Below are 16,042 nucleotides of genomic sequence, written 5' to 3' on the forward strand. Positions count from 1 at the left end.
AAAATTGGAAGACTTCGATTTCAAGCCCAGACGCTCTAACTCCAAATCCATGAAGACCACTGGAAGGAAAACACAATAATGTCCATCAACCCCTGGCTCCTGGTCCCAACCTCACAGACTGAGGAAGGTTTGAAAAGTAGCTCCAAGCACTGAGTACCTGCCTATCAGAAAAGGTGGTTTCTACCTTCTTTGTGCTCCAAACCTCTCCAGCAGTCTGCTAAAGCCTATGGAGCCTTTCATAGAATAACAAATTCGTAAAATAGCCTACATGGGATTACAAATGAAATTCCCATTATATTGAAATATATTGGTATTTTATTCTAATCATTCCATTTATTCTTATTTATGCCAAATAGATTGGAATTTTATTCTAATTTTTTCCATTTTTTTCTCTACTTATATTGGAATTTTACTTCAATTATATTGGAATTACATTCCAATTTAACAAAATTATATGAAAATTTTTTTCCAAATATATTGAAATTTTAGTTTAGTTTATCCCAGCTATGTTAGAATTTTATTCTAATTATCCCAATCAATTCCAATTATATTGGACTTTGAGATCTATTGTTCCAGTTGTGTAGGGATTTTATTCTAATTGTCCTAATTTATTCCAAACCTATTGGAATTTTATTCTAATTACTCCAATAAAGTTGAAATGATTTTCTCTCATTCAAGTTCCCAGACCCACCGAAATCTATCGGCACACCTCTTAGTGCTCCCTGGATCTCAGGTTCAGAGCCCCTGTATGTTAGTTCTCAGTCCCATTAGCAGGCAGTTTGTAATAGGGAGAAGAATATTGACTTGAAGCCCATTCAGTTGGGTTCCATTGAAGACTCTAAACTTACACAGAACCTTGAGACCTTGTCAGCTTCCTGGCCTCCCTGGACCTCAGTCTGCTGCTTGCCTAAACAAGGGGATGAAGTTCTGAGTCATTTCCTGCCTTAAAGCCACTTCCTGGCCCTGTGACTTGGGCTGCCCTGGGTGGGTCTGTCTGTGTGTGGAGCCTTCCCAGGCTTCTCTGGCCAAGTCTTCTCTCTGGTTCCCAGCAGACAAGCACAGTCTTCTTTACGGGGATAGGAGGGATCGTAGGGGGAAGTGTTTGTCCCCAGGAGGCAGGCCCTGGCAGAGGGCAGAAGTCTGGGGCACAGAGGGAAGCCTGGCACTCCCTGGAGCTCTCACTGCCTGGCCTACAAGGCAGCCCAGGCAGCAGCTCCAAGGAGACAAACACAGCTTGAGCTTTGTCACTCACGTGAACGCTGCTTCTGGTGGCCCCACAGCTGCTGCTGTTGCTGCAGGAAGAAGAAGAGGGAGGAGGAGCTTGGCTTGTCTGGTCTTGGTGTCCGGGCTGGAGAAAGATGCAGCTCCCTCTGGGAACCGTGCTTCCTTCTCTTTGGGAAAAAGCCCCCCTGCAGACCCTCCTTCTCCTCTCTGCCTTCCTCCTAATCCTGGCACAGTATCTGAAGAAGACGAGGAGGCATCTCAACTACCCCCCTGGGCCTCCTGGGCTGCCCATAGTGGGCAACTTCTTCCAGATTGACTTTAAAAACCCCCAAATTGGCATCCAAAAGGTAAGGAGTGAGATGGGAGTGTGAGAATCCAATGGCTGTGAGTGGGGCTCTGGGGAATGTGCTGGATGGGGCAGCCACAAGACTGGGGTCCATCCCTGCTCTGGCCCTACCTGGGAAACAGCTTCTTGCAATGGAAAAAGACGTCTGGTTTGGGGCTTAAAGGGCCTGCGTTTGCAACCCCTTCTGACCTGTGGGTACCTGGAGAAAGGCCTATGCTCATCATCATGGGGTGTGTCATTGGTGACACTGTATGTGGTCAGGATTGGATGCCTGGGGAGGACCCTTTTGACTCAATTTCTGTGATTCTGAACAAATGAAATGGTAATTGCAAAGTGCTTCACACAGTGATTGGCCCATATTAAGCATTATGCAAATGTCAGCTATTTATTGTTATTATAATTATTATATCTCTAAAGTGATAGGTGAGCTCCTAGAGAGACTGTTTTCTGTATCCCCAGTGCTCAGCACAGTACCTGCACATGGTAAGCACTTAATAAATGCTCATTAATAGACTGGCAGGAATGGCAGAGGCAGCCTCTGAGGTCCCTGCAAACTCTACCATCAGAGGGACTTAACTGTGGTCAGTGAATTTTAGTTAAAAACTTTTTTTTCATTACATTTCATATTCTTGGTTTCCCTTATAATCTTATATTTTTATTTTATGCATTTGCAAACTTTCTTCTGAGAAGGAACCCATAGGATACACCAGACTAATAAAGGAACGATGACTACAACAAAAATAAGAACAATGCTCACATGTACACACCCCTGAAGTTCAGAACCCGCAGGCCCTCCATCGGATCTCCAGACTTTGGCCAAGCCACATCAGGTCACTGATGTTCACTGGCCTTATCAGTCCATGCTGGGCTTTAATATTATTCTGCCGACATCCCAATAATGGTCCTTTAAATCAAATTCACCAAACAATAACAATGATGATTTTATTTTTTCCTGACATATCACACAGTTGACTTGTATTAGACACGATTTACTCAATTACTATATAAGGAATTTCATTTTTTGTGTCCTGGACCCCTCTGGCAGTCATTCTGGTGAAATCAATGGAAACGCTCTCAGAGTCATGGTTTTAAATGCTTAATATAGAATTATAAAGGACACTGATTATAATGAAAAGCAGTCATCAAAATAAAAAAAAAAAACAGAAAACCAAAAAAACAAGACCAAAAAGCCGAGAAAACCAAAAAAATCAAGACCCAGATCTTTTTTTCAGATTAAGTGTACATGCGAAATTGGTTTTTGTATCTTAGTGTGAGACTTCACATTTAACCCTTTTGAATTTCACCTTATTGCATTCAGTCCAACCACCACCCACTGAATTTTTTTTGGTTGCCTCTATCACCCAGCCATCCTTCCAGCCTTAATGCTGACTGCAAATCAGATAAGCACCCTATCTGTCCCTTTCTTTGAAGCACAGATAAAATGCTAACCCAGGGCCAAGCACAGATCCAGGAACAACCCACTGGACACCTCCTACCTTGCCAAGAGTCACACATTTGGCATGGGTCAAGGGTGGGACAGGAACCCAGGTCCTTATAATGCTGATGCTGGGGCTCTAAGCCCTAGTCCATGCTGGCTCCCAGGTGAGATTGATATAGCCCTTGCACATTTGAAGAGAACTTTGCATGCATTGTCCCGTTTAATCCTCAACATATCCTTTTGAGATAGCTACTACATATGCAGAAACTAAACCTTGGAAAAGTTCAGTCACTGATTCCAGGAAGGGGTCAGAGGTAGGACCTGAATCCAGATCTTACTAGATTTCAAGTCATAAGCCCTTGTCACATCCCATCTCTTATGTATTTTTTTTTCTTTTTGAAGTCTAAATGTCTGTGGTTCCTAAAAATAATCATCATATACTATTAACTTGAGGTCCTTCACTGTCTGAGGTCCTTGATGCAGAAGACCAGCATTCTTGGGTACTACCAAGCTGTAATGGCTTCAGACAAGAGAATGGTGACAGACTCTAAGGGTGTCTGTGACCTGAGGACAAGCCTTTCTAAGATAAGAAAAGCTCATGACCATGTTGGCAGGAGCATTGATTTCTTTTTCCTCTAATCCCTCTCAAAAACCATCTCCTGAGTTTTGAAAGGGCTTTGATGGATGTCAGAGAGGGAAGACCCAATCAATCAATGAATCAATCAATTAACAATAATTTCGTAAGTACCTGCTTTGTGCTAGGTACTATGCTAGGTGCTGGAATTTAAGAAAACAAAAATAAAACTGACCCTGCCTTCTGGGAGCTTACATGCTACCCACTCCAATGAATTTCCAGTGGTTCAAGTGTTTACCTCCAAATCTTTCCCAGTATTAAACTCTGAGTTCTGCTTCATCACCTATTCCTAGTCCAGCATACTGCCTTGAATGTGTCAGCCACTTCAAAGTCTAGAAGATACTACTCCTTCCCCTGAAACTTTGGGAATTCCCAGTTTCCATCAAAGCTCAGCTTCAGGGGGCCATCTCCTCCAGGAAGCCTTCCAGATCCCTCCCAGGTGCTGGTCTCCCCTCAAATCACTTAGAATTTCCTTTGTATGCCTTCTGTATTTACTTATATATGCAAAAATAATTTCCTTCCACATCAATTCCTCAAGAGAAGGAACTGCTTGGTTTTTGGGACTTTCTGATCAGCTCCTAGCACAGGGTTGGGATATATACTTGTAAGATTCAGTGTTTGTTGGGCTGAGCTAAACTGAATTCAGTGGAATTGGATCAGGCTGAATTGAGTGGACTCCTTTGGAATTGAAATTTCTAGAATATGACCTGATAACATTACAGACAAGAAATAATCAGAAAGGCAATGGAAATTTGCAACTCAAACTAATTCTTTTTCAGCTTGCCAAGGACTACGGGAATGTTGTCTGCACATATGCTGGCAATCTTACCTTTATGATGGTAACTGGATTGCCGCTGATCAAGGAGGTCCTGGTCAACCAAGACCAGGTGTTTATTGATCGTCCTCAAATTCCTATCCACTTCCATGTCTTTAAAACTCATGGTGAGTTCTTTGAATTGTAATAAATATTTTTTTATCTCCAGGATTCTTTCAAAGATCTCTGATTCCTGTACTTCATTACTCCTGGGGAATTTCAACCCACTATAGAGGTCTTGTGGCTAGAAGAAACATGATAGAAAAAAATAGGTCTTTGAATTTTCCTTCCTTCACATCTGAAAGTGGAGGGAGAGGAATAGGATTGAGGGGGAGAGCAATGAAGATGGTGGAGGGGTTCAAATTCATACCATAGGAGGATGAGTTGAAGGAGCTTGGAGTATTTAACTTGAAGACAAGGAAGACTAAGTTGGAGGAGAAAGAGAGGCATGACAATTGTCTTAGAGTGTTTGAAGGCCTGTTAATAGAAACTGTCTTGACCCTAAAACCAGCAAAGGGTGAGAGTTGCAAAGGGGTATGACTTGGCATGATGCTGGGAAGAACTTCCTAACCACAAGAGCTGTCCAAAAATGAAATGGTTTTTCTTCAGACATGGTAGATTTCCCTTCATAGGAGGCCTTCAAGTAAAAGCTGTCCAGTATATTTTGTTGGTGTTACTTACTATGTCCAAGTTGGAGTGGGTGAGTTCTGAGATCCCTTCCAACTCTGAAGTTCTATGGGTTTATGATTCTGCCTTTTTACCCTATGACCCACATGATGGTTCAGGTGCCAGTAAATCCACCTGCATCTGGAGGAATACAGTAAAATCAAATCCCAAGATCAAAGACTTGTTTTGTTTTACATTTTTAAATTTATTTTATTTTTAATTTATGGAATCAAAAACATTTCTATAACACAGTACAATAAAAATTAATATATTTAAATACATAAAAATAATTAATAATAAATACAATATTAAATATATAAATAAAAATTTAAAAAGATAGTTAAGTTCATCATTTCTCATAGCACACTAGTATTCAGTTACAACCATATGTTACAACTTGTTCAGTCAATTGATAGGTTTCCCTGCAATTTCTAGTTCTTTGCTACCACAAAGAGTGCTGCTATAAACATTTTAGAATATATGGGTTCTTTTCCCTTTTCCCTAATTATCTTTGGAAATAGACCTAGTAGTGGTATTGCTAGATAAAAGGATAGGGGTAGTTTAGTAATTATTTGGGTATAATTCCAGACTGCTCTCCAAAATTGTCAGATCAGCTCCCAATTTTACTAGTGATGAATTAGTGTCCCAATTTTTGCAATCCCCCCCCCACCACCTCAATGCTGGTTGCCATCCCCTTCAATCATTTTAGCTAATCTGGTAGGTGTAAAATGATGTCTCAAGGTTATTTTAATCTGCATTTCTCAATTAATAATGATTTAAAGCATTCCCCCCCCATGTCTATAACTTGTTTTGATTTCTTCATTGGAAAACTTCCTATGCATGTCCTTTGACCATGTATCAGTTGGGTAATGACTCATATTCTTTTAGATTTGACAAAGTTATTTCTATATTTTAGATATGAGACCTTTATCTGATAAAATATCTACAAAATTTTCCCCAATTTTATGCTTTCCTTTTGATCTTGGCTACATTTGTTTTACTTGCACTAAAAATGTTTTTTAATTTAGTATAATCAAAATTATTTATTTTTATCTAACTTAATTCTTTGTCTCTTGTTTATTCATAAATTGTTCACCTATGCATAAGTCTGATAAGTAATATCTTCCATGAGGCAATGCCCACTCGGTGATAAAAGCTAGGTAAGAAATGAGTCATAGAATGACATCTTCACCTAGTCAGAAATAAAAGAAGAAAAAAATCAGTCTGGAAGGGGAAGACCCTCAGAGTTTCTACCTAAAACAGAAACAATTGCCATTTACATTCACTTTGAGCCAATCAGGGCCCAAACAATGACCAAGGGGAACTTGGCCTGGGCTAGAGTTATTTTAAATAGGATACCTTTTACTATGTCTTTTGAAGAATTTTGTGATATATAAGAAGGCTCATGATTAATGTGGATTTACTTTAAATCTTGCTACTTAGCTAAAATTATTACTTCACCTAACTTTTTAGGTGACTGGGATTTTTCACATATATCATTATATTACCTTCAAAAAGAGATGGTTTTGGGGTGGCCAGGTAGCACAGAGAGTAAGAGCATGGGCTGCAGTGTTGAGAAGACCTGGAGATCGAATCCAGGCTCAGATACTCAGCACCGCACCCAGAAATAACTGGCCGTGTAACCTTGAGCAAGTTACTTAACCCCGATTGCTTTAAAAAAAAAAAAAAGAGAGATGGTTTTATTACCTCATTCCACATTCTTATTCCTTCAATTTCTTTTTCTTCTCTTAGAAGAAAATGATAGGTTTTGCAATACTGATGAATATTGTTGACAGTGGGCATCCCCTCTTCTACATTTGATCTTATTAGGAAGACCTCGAGTTTATTCCCATTTCAAATAATGCTTTCTGGTGGTTTTAGATAAATGCTTTAAACTTAGGAAAAATTAATTTATTCCAATACTTTTGAGTACATTTAATAGAAATGAATGTTGTACTTTATCAAGAACATTTTTTTGCACCTCTTGATAAAATCATATGATATTTTTTGTTTTATTATTGATATAATCAAGTGTGATGATAGTTTTCCTTAAATTAAACCACCACTGCATTCCTGGTATAAATCCCACTTGATCATAATGTATAATGTTTGTAATATATTAATGTAATCTCTATTTAGAATTTTATTTAGGATTTTTACACCCATGTTCATTAGTGAAATTTGTCAATAATTTTCTTTTTCTTTTTTTACTCTTCCTCGTTTAGATATCAATATCATATTTGTTTCATAAAAGGAGTTTGGTAGAATTTTCTTTATCATTTCTTTATCATTCCAAATAATTTATTTAATATTGGAATTAGTTGATCTTTAAATGTTTAATAGGATTCATTTGTAAATTCATCTGATCCTGGAATTTTTCTTTTAGGAAGCATATTTATGGCCCTTAATTTTGTTCTAAAATAAAGTGCATTTATATATTCTATTTCTTCTTCTGCTAATCTAGGCAATTTATATTTTTGTACATTTTCTTCCATTTCACTTAAATTGTTAAATTAAACAACAAATTAAGCCAAATATATCCTTATAATTGCTTTAAGTTCATGTTTACTAGCAGTATATTCATTCTTTTCATTTTTAATACTTGTGACTTGGTTTCCTTCTCTCTCTTTTTTAATCATATTAGCCAATTTTATCTATTTGTTTTTTTTCCCGCAAAATCAACTCCTACTTTTACTTATTGATTAAATAGTTTTTACTCTCACTTTTATTAATCTCACGCTTAATTTTTTATGACATACAATTTGGTGTTTATTGGAGATTTTTAATGTTCTTTTTCTAGGGTTGTTTTTTATTCCATATACAATTCATTAGTCTGCTCTTTCTCTATTTTATTGATATAAGCATTTAGAAATATGTTGTCTCATTATTTTCATTCTCTTATGAAATTATTGTTTCTATGATTTTTTCTTTAACCAAGTCATTTTTTAAGATGAGATTGTTTAATCTCCAATGAGTTTTGAATCTGTATTTCCTTGGGCCCTTATTAAATGTACTTTTTTATTTAATTATGATCTGAAAATGATACTTTTAATTTTTCTGCTATTAATTATAAAATATTTATGTATTAATATATGGCCAAATCTTATAAAAGCACCACACTGAGAAAAAGGTAGATTCCTTTTTTATTTCCATTCAATTCTCTCCAGATGCCTATTATATCTAGTTTATCTAAAATTCTGTTTACTTCCTTAACTTCATTCTTATTTATTTTTTGGTTCAATTTATCTAGTTATGAGACAGGAAGATTAAAGACTTCTATTATGGAACTGCTATATATCTCCCCTTGTAAATCATTTAATTTTTCTTTTAAAATTTTAGCTGCTATGGTATGTGGTGCATATAGGTTCAGCATTGATATTGCTTCATTGTCTATGGTACCTTTTATCTAAATGTAGTTACTCTCCTATTTATCTCTTTTAATTAAGTCTATTTTAGCCATAATACTGTCTGAGATCATAATCTGCCTTTTTTGCATCAGTTGAATCATGATTAATTCTACTCTAACTCTTCATTTAAATTGTGTGTGTATCTCTCATAGACCTCTAATTTTTAATCCATTCTGCAATTTGCTTTCATTTAATGGGTGAGTTTCATCCCATTCACATTCAAAGTTATAATTACTATCTGTGAATTTTCCTCCATTTTATTTTTACTATTTTCTTTCCTAATCATTTTTACCATGTCACTGTTACCTTATCTTCTTCTCTTACCTTCTTATTCTTTATTTTAGTCATCCTCTAAAATTACTTTCTCTATTTACCAAACCCTCCTAAATCTTAATCTATATATGCTTCTAATAGTCTCTTCCTCACATTATTCCCCAGTTTTCTCACCTCTCTAGAAATTCATAAGACTGCAACCTTATCTATTTTGCTCTTTGAAATATAATATTCCAAGCCTTATAATAGTATAGTGCAGAAATTGCTAGGTCTTGTAAAATCCTGATTGCTTTACTTCAGTATGTAAATTGTTTGCAATATTTTCCAACATAAATATATATGCAATATTTCCTTTTTAACCTGGGAATTTTGAAATTTGGCTATGGCATTACCATAAGCCTTTTTCTTGGAATCTCTTTAGGTGATCAATGGACTGTTTATATTTCTACTTTATCTTCTTATTCTAGAACTTCTGTACAATTTCCTTAATAATTTCTTATAATGTTGTATCCAGATTTTTTTTTTGCTCATAACTTTCAGGTAGATGGACAATTCTCATATTGCCTCTCCTCAATCTGTTCTCTAGTTAAGCTGTTTTTTTTTCCAATGAGATATATCAGATTATCTCTATTTTTTCTAGTTTTATAATTTTTTGGTGCCTTATAATGTCATTTGATTCCACTTGCCCAATTCTAGTTTTCAAGTAGTAATTTTCTTCCTTAGGATTTTGTATCTCTTTTTTTCAAAATTGGTTAACTTTCTTTTTAAAATTTCTTTGAATTTCTTTACTTTTTTATAGGTCAAAATCTAAGAGGTGACAGTTGGTAGAAGGTGACTGAGAAGGGGTGGTGAGAGTGGATGGGAACAAAGATGAAGAAGTTAGCATGGATTAGAATTACCTATTCTATTATTGAAAGGAGAGGAGAATTGATGTTACTATGACTTAAGGAATGAAGGCATGGAAGTGAAACTGATGGAAGAACATCTTCTAGAAGAAGGAGACTTAGACATCTGCCCTAAGTTTGGCTTGGTGGAATATGAGAGAAGACAAAGGCTTGGAAAAGTCATTGTAAAGACTATAAAGTCTTTGAAAATTGTAAAAGACTTTGATAGGGAGTCATTAAGGGCAGAACAGAAGGATTGGCCAGGCATAGTAAGGAACCAATTGAAATTAGGTACTGTCAGACTGGATCCTTCCAGTTTGGACATTCTGTGATTCTTTGCCACATCATTGATAGCCTTCAGTCAATCTTTCTATCTTTATTTATGACATACATGTCCATTTCCCCAATACTTCAGCCAAACTTGCCAGATACTTCTCCCAAAAGAGATTTCCCCCCCCCCTCCAGTACAATCATAGAATCACAGATTGAGAGCTGGAAGAAAACTTAGAGGCCACCCAGTCCAACCCCCACCCCCATTTTACAGATGAGATTAACAAAGCTGGGAGCTCGTAAATATCAGTCATGATTTACACCCAGGTCTTCTTACCTCCAGGACCAAAGTTCTAGCTTATGAACTATGCCTTTACTCCATGCTATGCCCTTCATTTGGAATATTCTCCTTCCCCACCTCTTAGTCTCTTGAAATCTTTCAAGAGCCAATTCACAAAGTTACCTTCTCAAGGAAGCTTTCCCTTGTCAATAATGAATTCTCCTGTGTCTGATATCAAGGAAATTTGGACTAGTCTTGAACTTATGTATGAATTCATAATAATGACCAATACCAGTGCTTAGCACAGTGCCCAAGACATAAGAATAAAGGTTTGTTGACTGACACTTATGCATTTATGGAGGAGTTTCTGGTTTACCTCCCCAACAATATGGAAATGTATTTCCATTAGAGCTCAGACAGTCTAACCCTGCCTATATCTCTATCATTACTTAATGCAAGGCTTTATTCTTCATTACTTAAAAATGCTTGTTGAATGAATGAATGAAAGGTCTCAGGGTGCATACTTTGACATTTGAAAGAATTGTGGGATCTCAGAGGCATAAGGGACCTTAGTAACTGCCCAAGACTGCTTGGATCTAAGTTGGAACGTCCTGTCAACATTCCCAACAAATGGTCATCCAGACTCTGCTGGAAGACCTCTAAGGATTGGGAGCCCACCACCTTTCAAAGAAGTCCATGACTCTCTAGGGCAATATTAACTGATCGGAAGCTTGTCCTTCCCTCCAACTTCAGTTCTCCTCCTTATGTCTTTCAGGGATTGCTCCCATTCTTGCCCTCAGGGGTGGAGGGGGGGGACAAGCAGAAAAATGCTAATCTCTCTTCCACATGACACCATCAATACAATTCTGCTGACTTTCTACTAACTCCTCTCTTTTTACCTTAACAATAACTTATGACATACTGCACATTATTGGGGTGAACCCATCAGACTGTATAATATGAAACATCCAACCACTGTGAGTTCCCATGATTCTCTTGCCTCAGACACATCTCTTCTTCCTTCATTTTTCTGTCTTGTCAAAGGTACCACCATTTTTTTAGGACTTTTTCACTCTTGTAATCTCTCTCTCTCTGCTACTTGATCTTTTCTAATATGCTGGTGAAACAGGACTCATGTGGCATGGGGAAATTAACCATTTACAAATCAGGTAAACAAAGAGACACTCTGCCTTTGATAAAAAAAAAAGTAAAGACATCTCAATCAAGTCCCCCTCTCCCCCCAAGGCTGGACTGCCTAAAGGATTGTGGTAACTACTACATTCCAAAAGGCCTTCTCTCTCTAAAAGAAGGCCCTTCATGAGACATGCATAAAAGGCCAGTCTTAGTGTAGAAAGAATACTCTTATGAGACAGCAAGAAGCAATGGAAAGGTCACAGACTATGAAGTCTCAGTATTTCACTTTGAGTCTCAGGTCTGCCATGTTTTACCTGTGTGACCTTGGGTAATTCCCTTACTCTCTCTAGGCCTCAATTCCCAAGTTCTTCATAGCAAAGATACTTCTTGGGAAAGGAGTATCCCAAGGTTCCTGTTGTACCCCTTCCTGCATCCTTGGATAGAGACAAATGGGGTTGACTCTTTGATATTGCACTGTCAGCAAGGTGGAGGGGGCTTACAAATTGCAGATGACATAGAGCAGAGTAGGGAATAGCAGTCTGCTTGTGGTATATCCAGCACCCATGTGCCAAAGGTGTCAATGCCCTGCCTGGACTGTGACCCTGATGAAGTCAACAAGGGCCACATGAGATGACTCAGGTCAAAAATGGATCTGTCCATCCAGGTTAGGGCTTGGCCTCTTCCCCCATCCATAATTGCCTTTCCCAAAGCAGAAACTCCTCCAGCAGTCAGCCACCTCTGATTGAGGAAATCAGAAGCTCATGCTTATGTAGCCCAAGTTACACGACCTACTTGCAGACACTGCTGACCTCTGAGCCTTGCCACCTCCCTCTGATTTGTCTTTAGAACTTCTAGCTATTTTTGTATGCCCTACAGTTGAACTTTAAGTGTTATTTCCCTAGTGCATGTGTCAGTTCCTTAGGAGAAGAAACTGTCTTGCCCTTACTATTTGTATGCCCAGTACAGTGTACTGCACATAGTAGCTGTTTTTTAAGTGCTTGTCGAATTGAATTCCATTATAAACATACCAGTAAAATTACAGATCTTCTGAAATAGTGATATAAATTATTATAATTATTATTTAGGTTTAGTAATGTCTAATGGCCAAGAGTGGAGACAGCAAAGAAGATTTACCCTGATGACACTAAGGAACTTTGGTTTGGGAAAGAAGAGCCTGGAAGATCGGATCCGGGAGGAGGCCAGGTATCTCATTGATGCTATCAGGGAAGAAAAAGGTGAGCACTGCTCAGGCAGAGGTATTTTCAGTGGCTTCTAATTGTCATTTTGACCAAATGATCATTAAAAAATATCTTTAATTATGGGTGGGAGGAGCAGGGGGAGAGAGGTCATCCCTAGACTGGAGATGGGCTAAATACCCTGGACCTCAGCCCTGGGGAAAGTCTTAAAGACCCAACATTGTCCTCTAGGAATAAATGAGGCAATAAGGAAAGAAAGGGACCCCTTGATGGTCAAATCTCTTAAATGCCTTTATCATTATATTCTGCCATCAACACACAAACATGTATCCATTCTTCAAATGCCCCACATGGAGTCCTTCCTTGTCTGGTCACTCCAGGAACTCCCTACACAAACACATGTACACACACCCCTGTCTCTATTCTCCTCTGCTGCCCTTCTCTAACTCTTTATTCTTCCTAATCACCTGTCTACCTTTCTACTTACTGAATCACCTGTTTCCTTTTTTTAAGTGTCTTCTCTCTCATTCTTCACTTTCTGCTTTTCTCTTTTGCCTTGTTCTCCCCTTTCTACTCCTTAGCATACACACACACATACACACAGACACACACTCACCTATACATATTGCTATCTTAATTTTTTTTAACATTTTGATTATTTGTTTCATTCATCATTTATTTTCATTCCTTATTTTTTTTTCCTCTCACTGGAGAAAATCCCAGTAACAAATATAAATAGTCAAGGACAAGAAATTCTTACATTGGCCATGCCCAGAAACACTTAACTCATTGTGTAACCTAAGCACATCACCTGTTTGTCAGGAGGTGGGTAGCAGGTGTCATAATTGGTGCACTGGAATTGTGGTTGGTACTGCATTGAGCCAAAGTTCTTAAGTCTATCCAAGTTATCTTTTTGTTGCAATGCTGTTATTGTAGACATTCATTTTTCTACTCTTCCTCCTCTTTCTATGCTTCTAATTTGTCCTTCTCTTCTTCTTCCCATCTTCCCCTACTTTCCTTTTTCTTCTCCTATTGTTTCCTCTTATTATAGATTTAGGGTAAGAGTGAACCTTGCTGCCCATCAATCCAACCTTCCCTCCCATTCTGCACATGAGACAACTGAGGAGAAGAGCAGTCAAGTTTCTTGCCTTATGTCAGTCACTCAGTCAGTCAATCAATATTTAGCATGTGCCTACTCTATTCCAGGCACTGTGCTAAATCCTGGGTATATAAAGAAAGGAAAAAGAGAGTCCTCTAGGAGCTCCTAGTCCAAGGAGTGAGATGACATGCAAACAGCGATGCACAGAGAGAAGCTAAACAGGAGAAACTGGAAATAATCAGCAGTGGGAAGGCACTAGAACTACAGCCACCCAGCTAGTAAATGTCTGAGCTTGCCTGGGTCTTGCTGCCTCCAAGTCCAGTACCTTATGCGCTACATGATACTGGCTCCCTTCCTTATTCACCTTCTCATATCTTTCCTTCCCATCCCAGTATCTCCAGTAATCATTTCAGTTCTACTGCTCACATGTATGCAAGGAGCCCAAAGGTGTATGTAGTCATGGGTTTTTATTTGTATATGCATACATACAACTTTATGCGTGTGTGTACTCATGCTTATTACATAGATGGGCACATCTTTGTGAATCTAGGCACATGACATACCCTAGACAGAAACTAGGAGGGCCCTGAGAGGTCAACTAGTCCAACCACCTGTAACAGCAAGCACCCTAGCATACTCAGGATGGCTGCTAGCAAAGGTTCTTTAATCTGTTTTTCTAAAGGAAAACAACTAAAAATGGGTTAACAATCTTACTTTAGTCAACATATATCATTCACTTAGTTCAGGGGAACAAGTCAGCACCCTGAATTTCAGAAAATAGAAATAGAAATTACAAGCAGACAAAAAAAAGAGACAGAAAATAATATGATTCAACAAACCAAGAGATAGAGCTTCTGGCTCTCTGATCATTACATACATACATAATTAACAAAGAGAGAAGCACCAACATCTGGGTTTTCAAAGCTGGGGGTTCAACAGCTACCCAGAGTCTCATCTGGCCAAATCACACAACTCTTTCCATAGTGAGCCCCAAAGGAAAACCTCACCTCGGGGAATATATATATAGCCTTCTCCAGGGTCAGAGGACATCACAACCGTGGTGACACACTGCCTAACTACAAAGTAACAAGGTGTGGGCATTCCTGAAAAAACAAGCCTCCCCTAAGCAACCTTCTCTTGTTGGGCTCCAAGCAAGAACCTTAAGGGGCAGGGAAGATCTTCAAATTCCCTTACCATTACACCCCTTCATTTTATTGATGAGTACATGTAGGCAAAGCCAGATAAATAACTTTCCCAAAGTCACAGGTAATCTATGTCTAAACAAAATATGCCAATTAAATCTCAAGTCTTGACTAAATATTAAAAATTAAGTGTGTTCTTTCCTTTTCTCTCACATCTATCCAAGCAGTAGCCGGTCACGGACAACAATAATAAAGTAGATTGTGCTGGCGGGTATGGGGTGGGGGAGAGGGGAGATGAAGAAAAAAATGTTTAGGAGAAAAAGGTAGAAAGCTCTGCTAGGTTCCTTTAAAGAACATGAGTGAAATGAAGAGTAGCCTGTTCCCTTTCTCTTCTGGTCAACAGAACAGCCCTTTGACCCCCACTTTCAGATCAACAATGCTGTTTCCAATATCATCTGCTCCATAACTTTTGGACATCGTTTTGACTATCATGATTCTCAGTTTCAAGAGCTGCTGAAGAGTTTGGATACTGTCACGGTGCTTGAAACTAGCTGGGAGTGTCAGGTAACAGACCTTTCATTCCTGGACAGGGCAGGCTCAGCCTCAATTTGGCCCTGTACTTCCTCCATGGGTAAAAGAAACAGGAAAAGAAGAATGGCTGTGAGAGATTGGCAGGAGCTAAGTCAGCTTGGGAGTGAGTTCCTCTAAGCAGTAAAAGGTAATCAGAAGGAGAGAGGAAAGAAATAAGATTTGTATAAAGAGTAACATTAAAGAACACACTTGAGAGACCCAATGCTTTTCCAGAACACCGTGACCCCCAAATAATAGGAAACAAATTTCTATACAGTTTTAAAGTTTTTCTAAGATCTTTACCAATATTATCAATTCACAAAATTCAATAAGTACCTACTGTGTGCCAAGTACTGTGGTAGGAGATGAGGATTCAATGACAAAAAGGACAGCTCCTGACCTTGGGTGGTTTATATTCTGTGGGACCAGATAATATGCCCTCAAGTGAGTGTATATGCAAATAGATAGATACAGTGAGAAAAGTTTTGGTATTGGCTGCATTAGAAGCCAGGAGGCCCAGGAAAGACTTCATAGAGAAGCTGTCTCTTGAGCTGGGTTTGAGGGAAACCAGAAATTTTATTTTATCCTCACCTCTGAAGGAGAGGGACAGAGATAGAGAGGGAAGGAGGGAGGGAGGGAGGGAGGGAGACAGAGAGAGAGAGAGA

General features: G+C 38.4%; 1 protein-coding gene across 1 annotated transcript in view; it reads left to right on the forward strand.

Moving 5' to 3' along the window:
* Nucleotides 1-802: 802 nt before the first annotated feature.
* LOC138164922 (cytochrome P450 2J2-like) overlaps nucleotides 803-16,042 on the forward strand; it is a 35,359-nt gene continuing 20,119 nt past the window's right edge. Inside the window, exons 1-4 of the mRNA XM_069092888.1 lie at nucleotides 803-1,571; nucleotides 4,422-4,584; nucleotides 12,456-12,605; nucleotides 15,211-15,371. Coding sequence (XP_068948989.1) covers nucleotides 1,359-1,571; nucleotides 4,422-4,584; nucleotides 12,456-12,605; nucleotides 15,211-15,371 — 687 coding nt within the window. The 5' untranslated portion in view covers nucleotides 803-1,358. The remainder of the gene's footprint in view (nucleotides 1,572-4,421; nucleotides 4,585-12,455; nucleotides 12,606-15,210; nucleotides 15,372-16,042) is intronic.

The sequence above is a fragment of the Petaurus breviceps genome, unplaced genomic scaffold (genome assembly GCF_028583685.1).
Source record: "Petaurus breviceps papuanus isolate PSGF00001 unplaced genomic scaffold, PetGlider_PUasm1.0 207, whole genome shotgun sequence".
In the NCBI taxonomy this organism is placed as follows: Eukaryota; Metazoa; Chordata; class Mammalia; order Diprotodontia; family Petauridae; genus Petaurus; species Petaurus breviceps.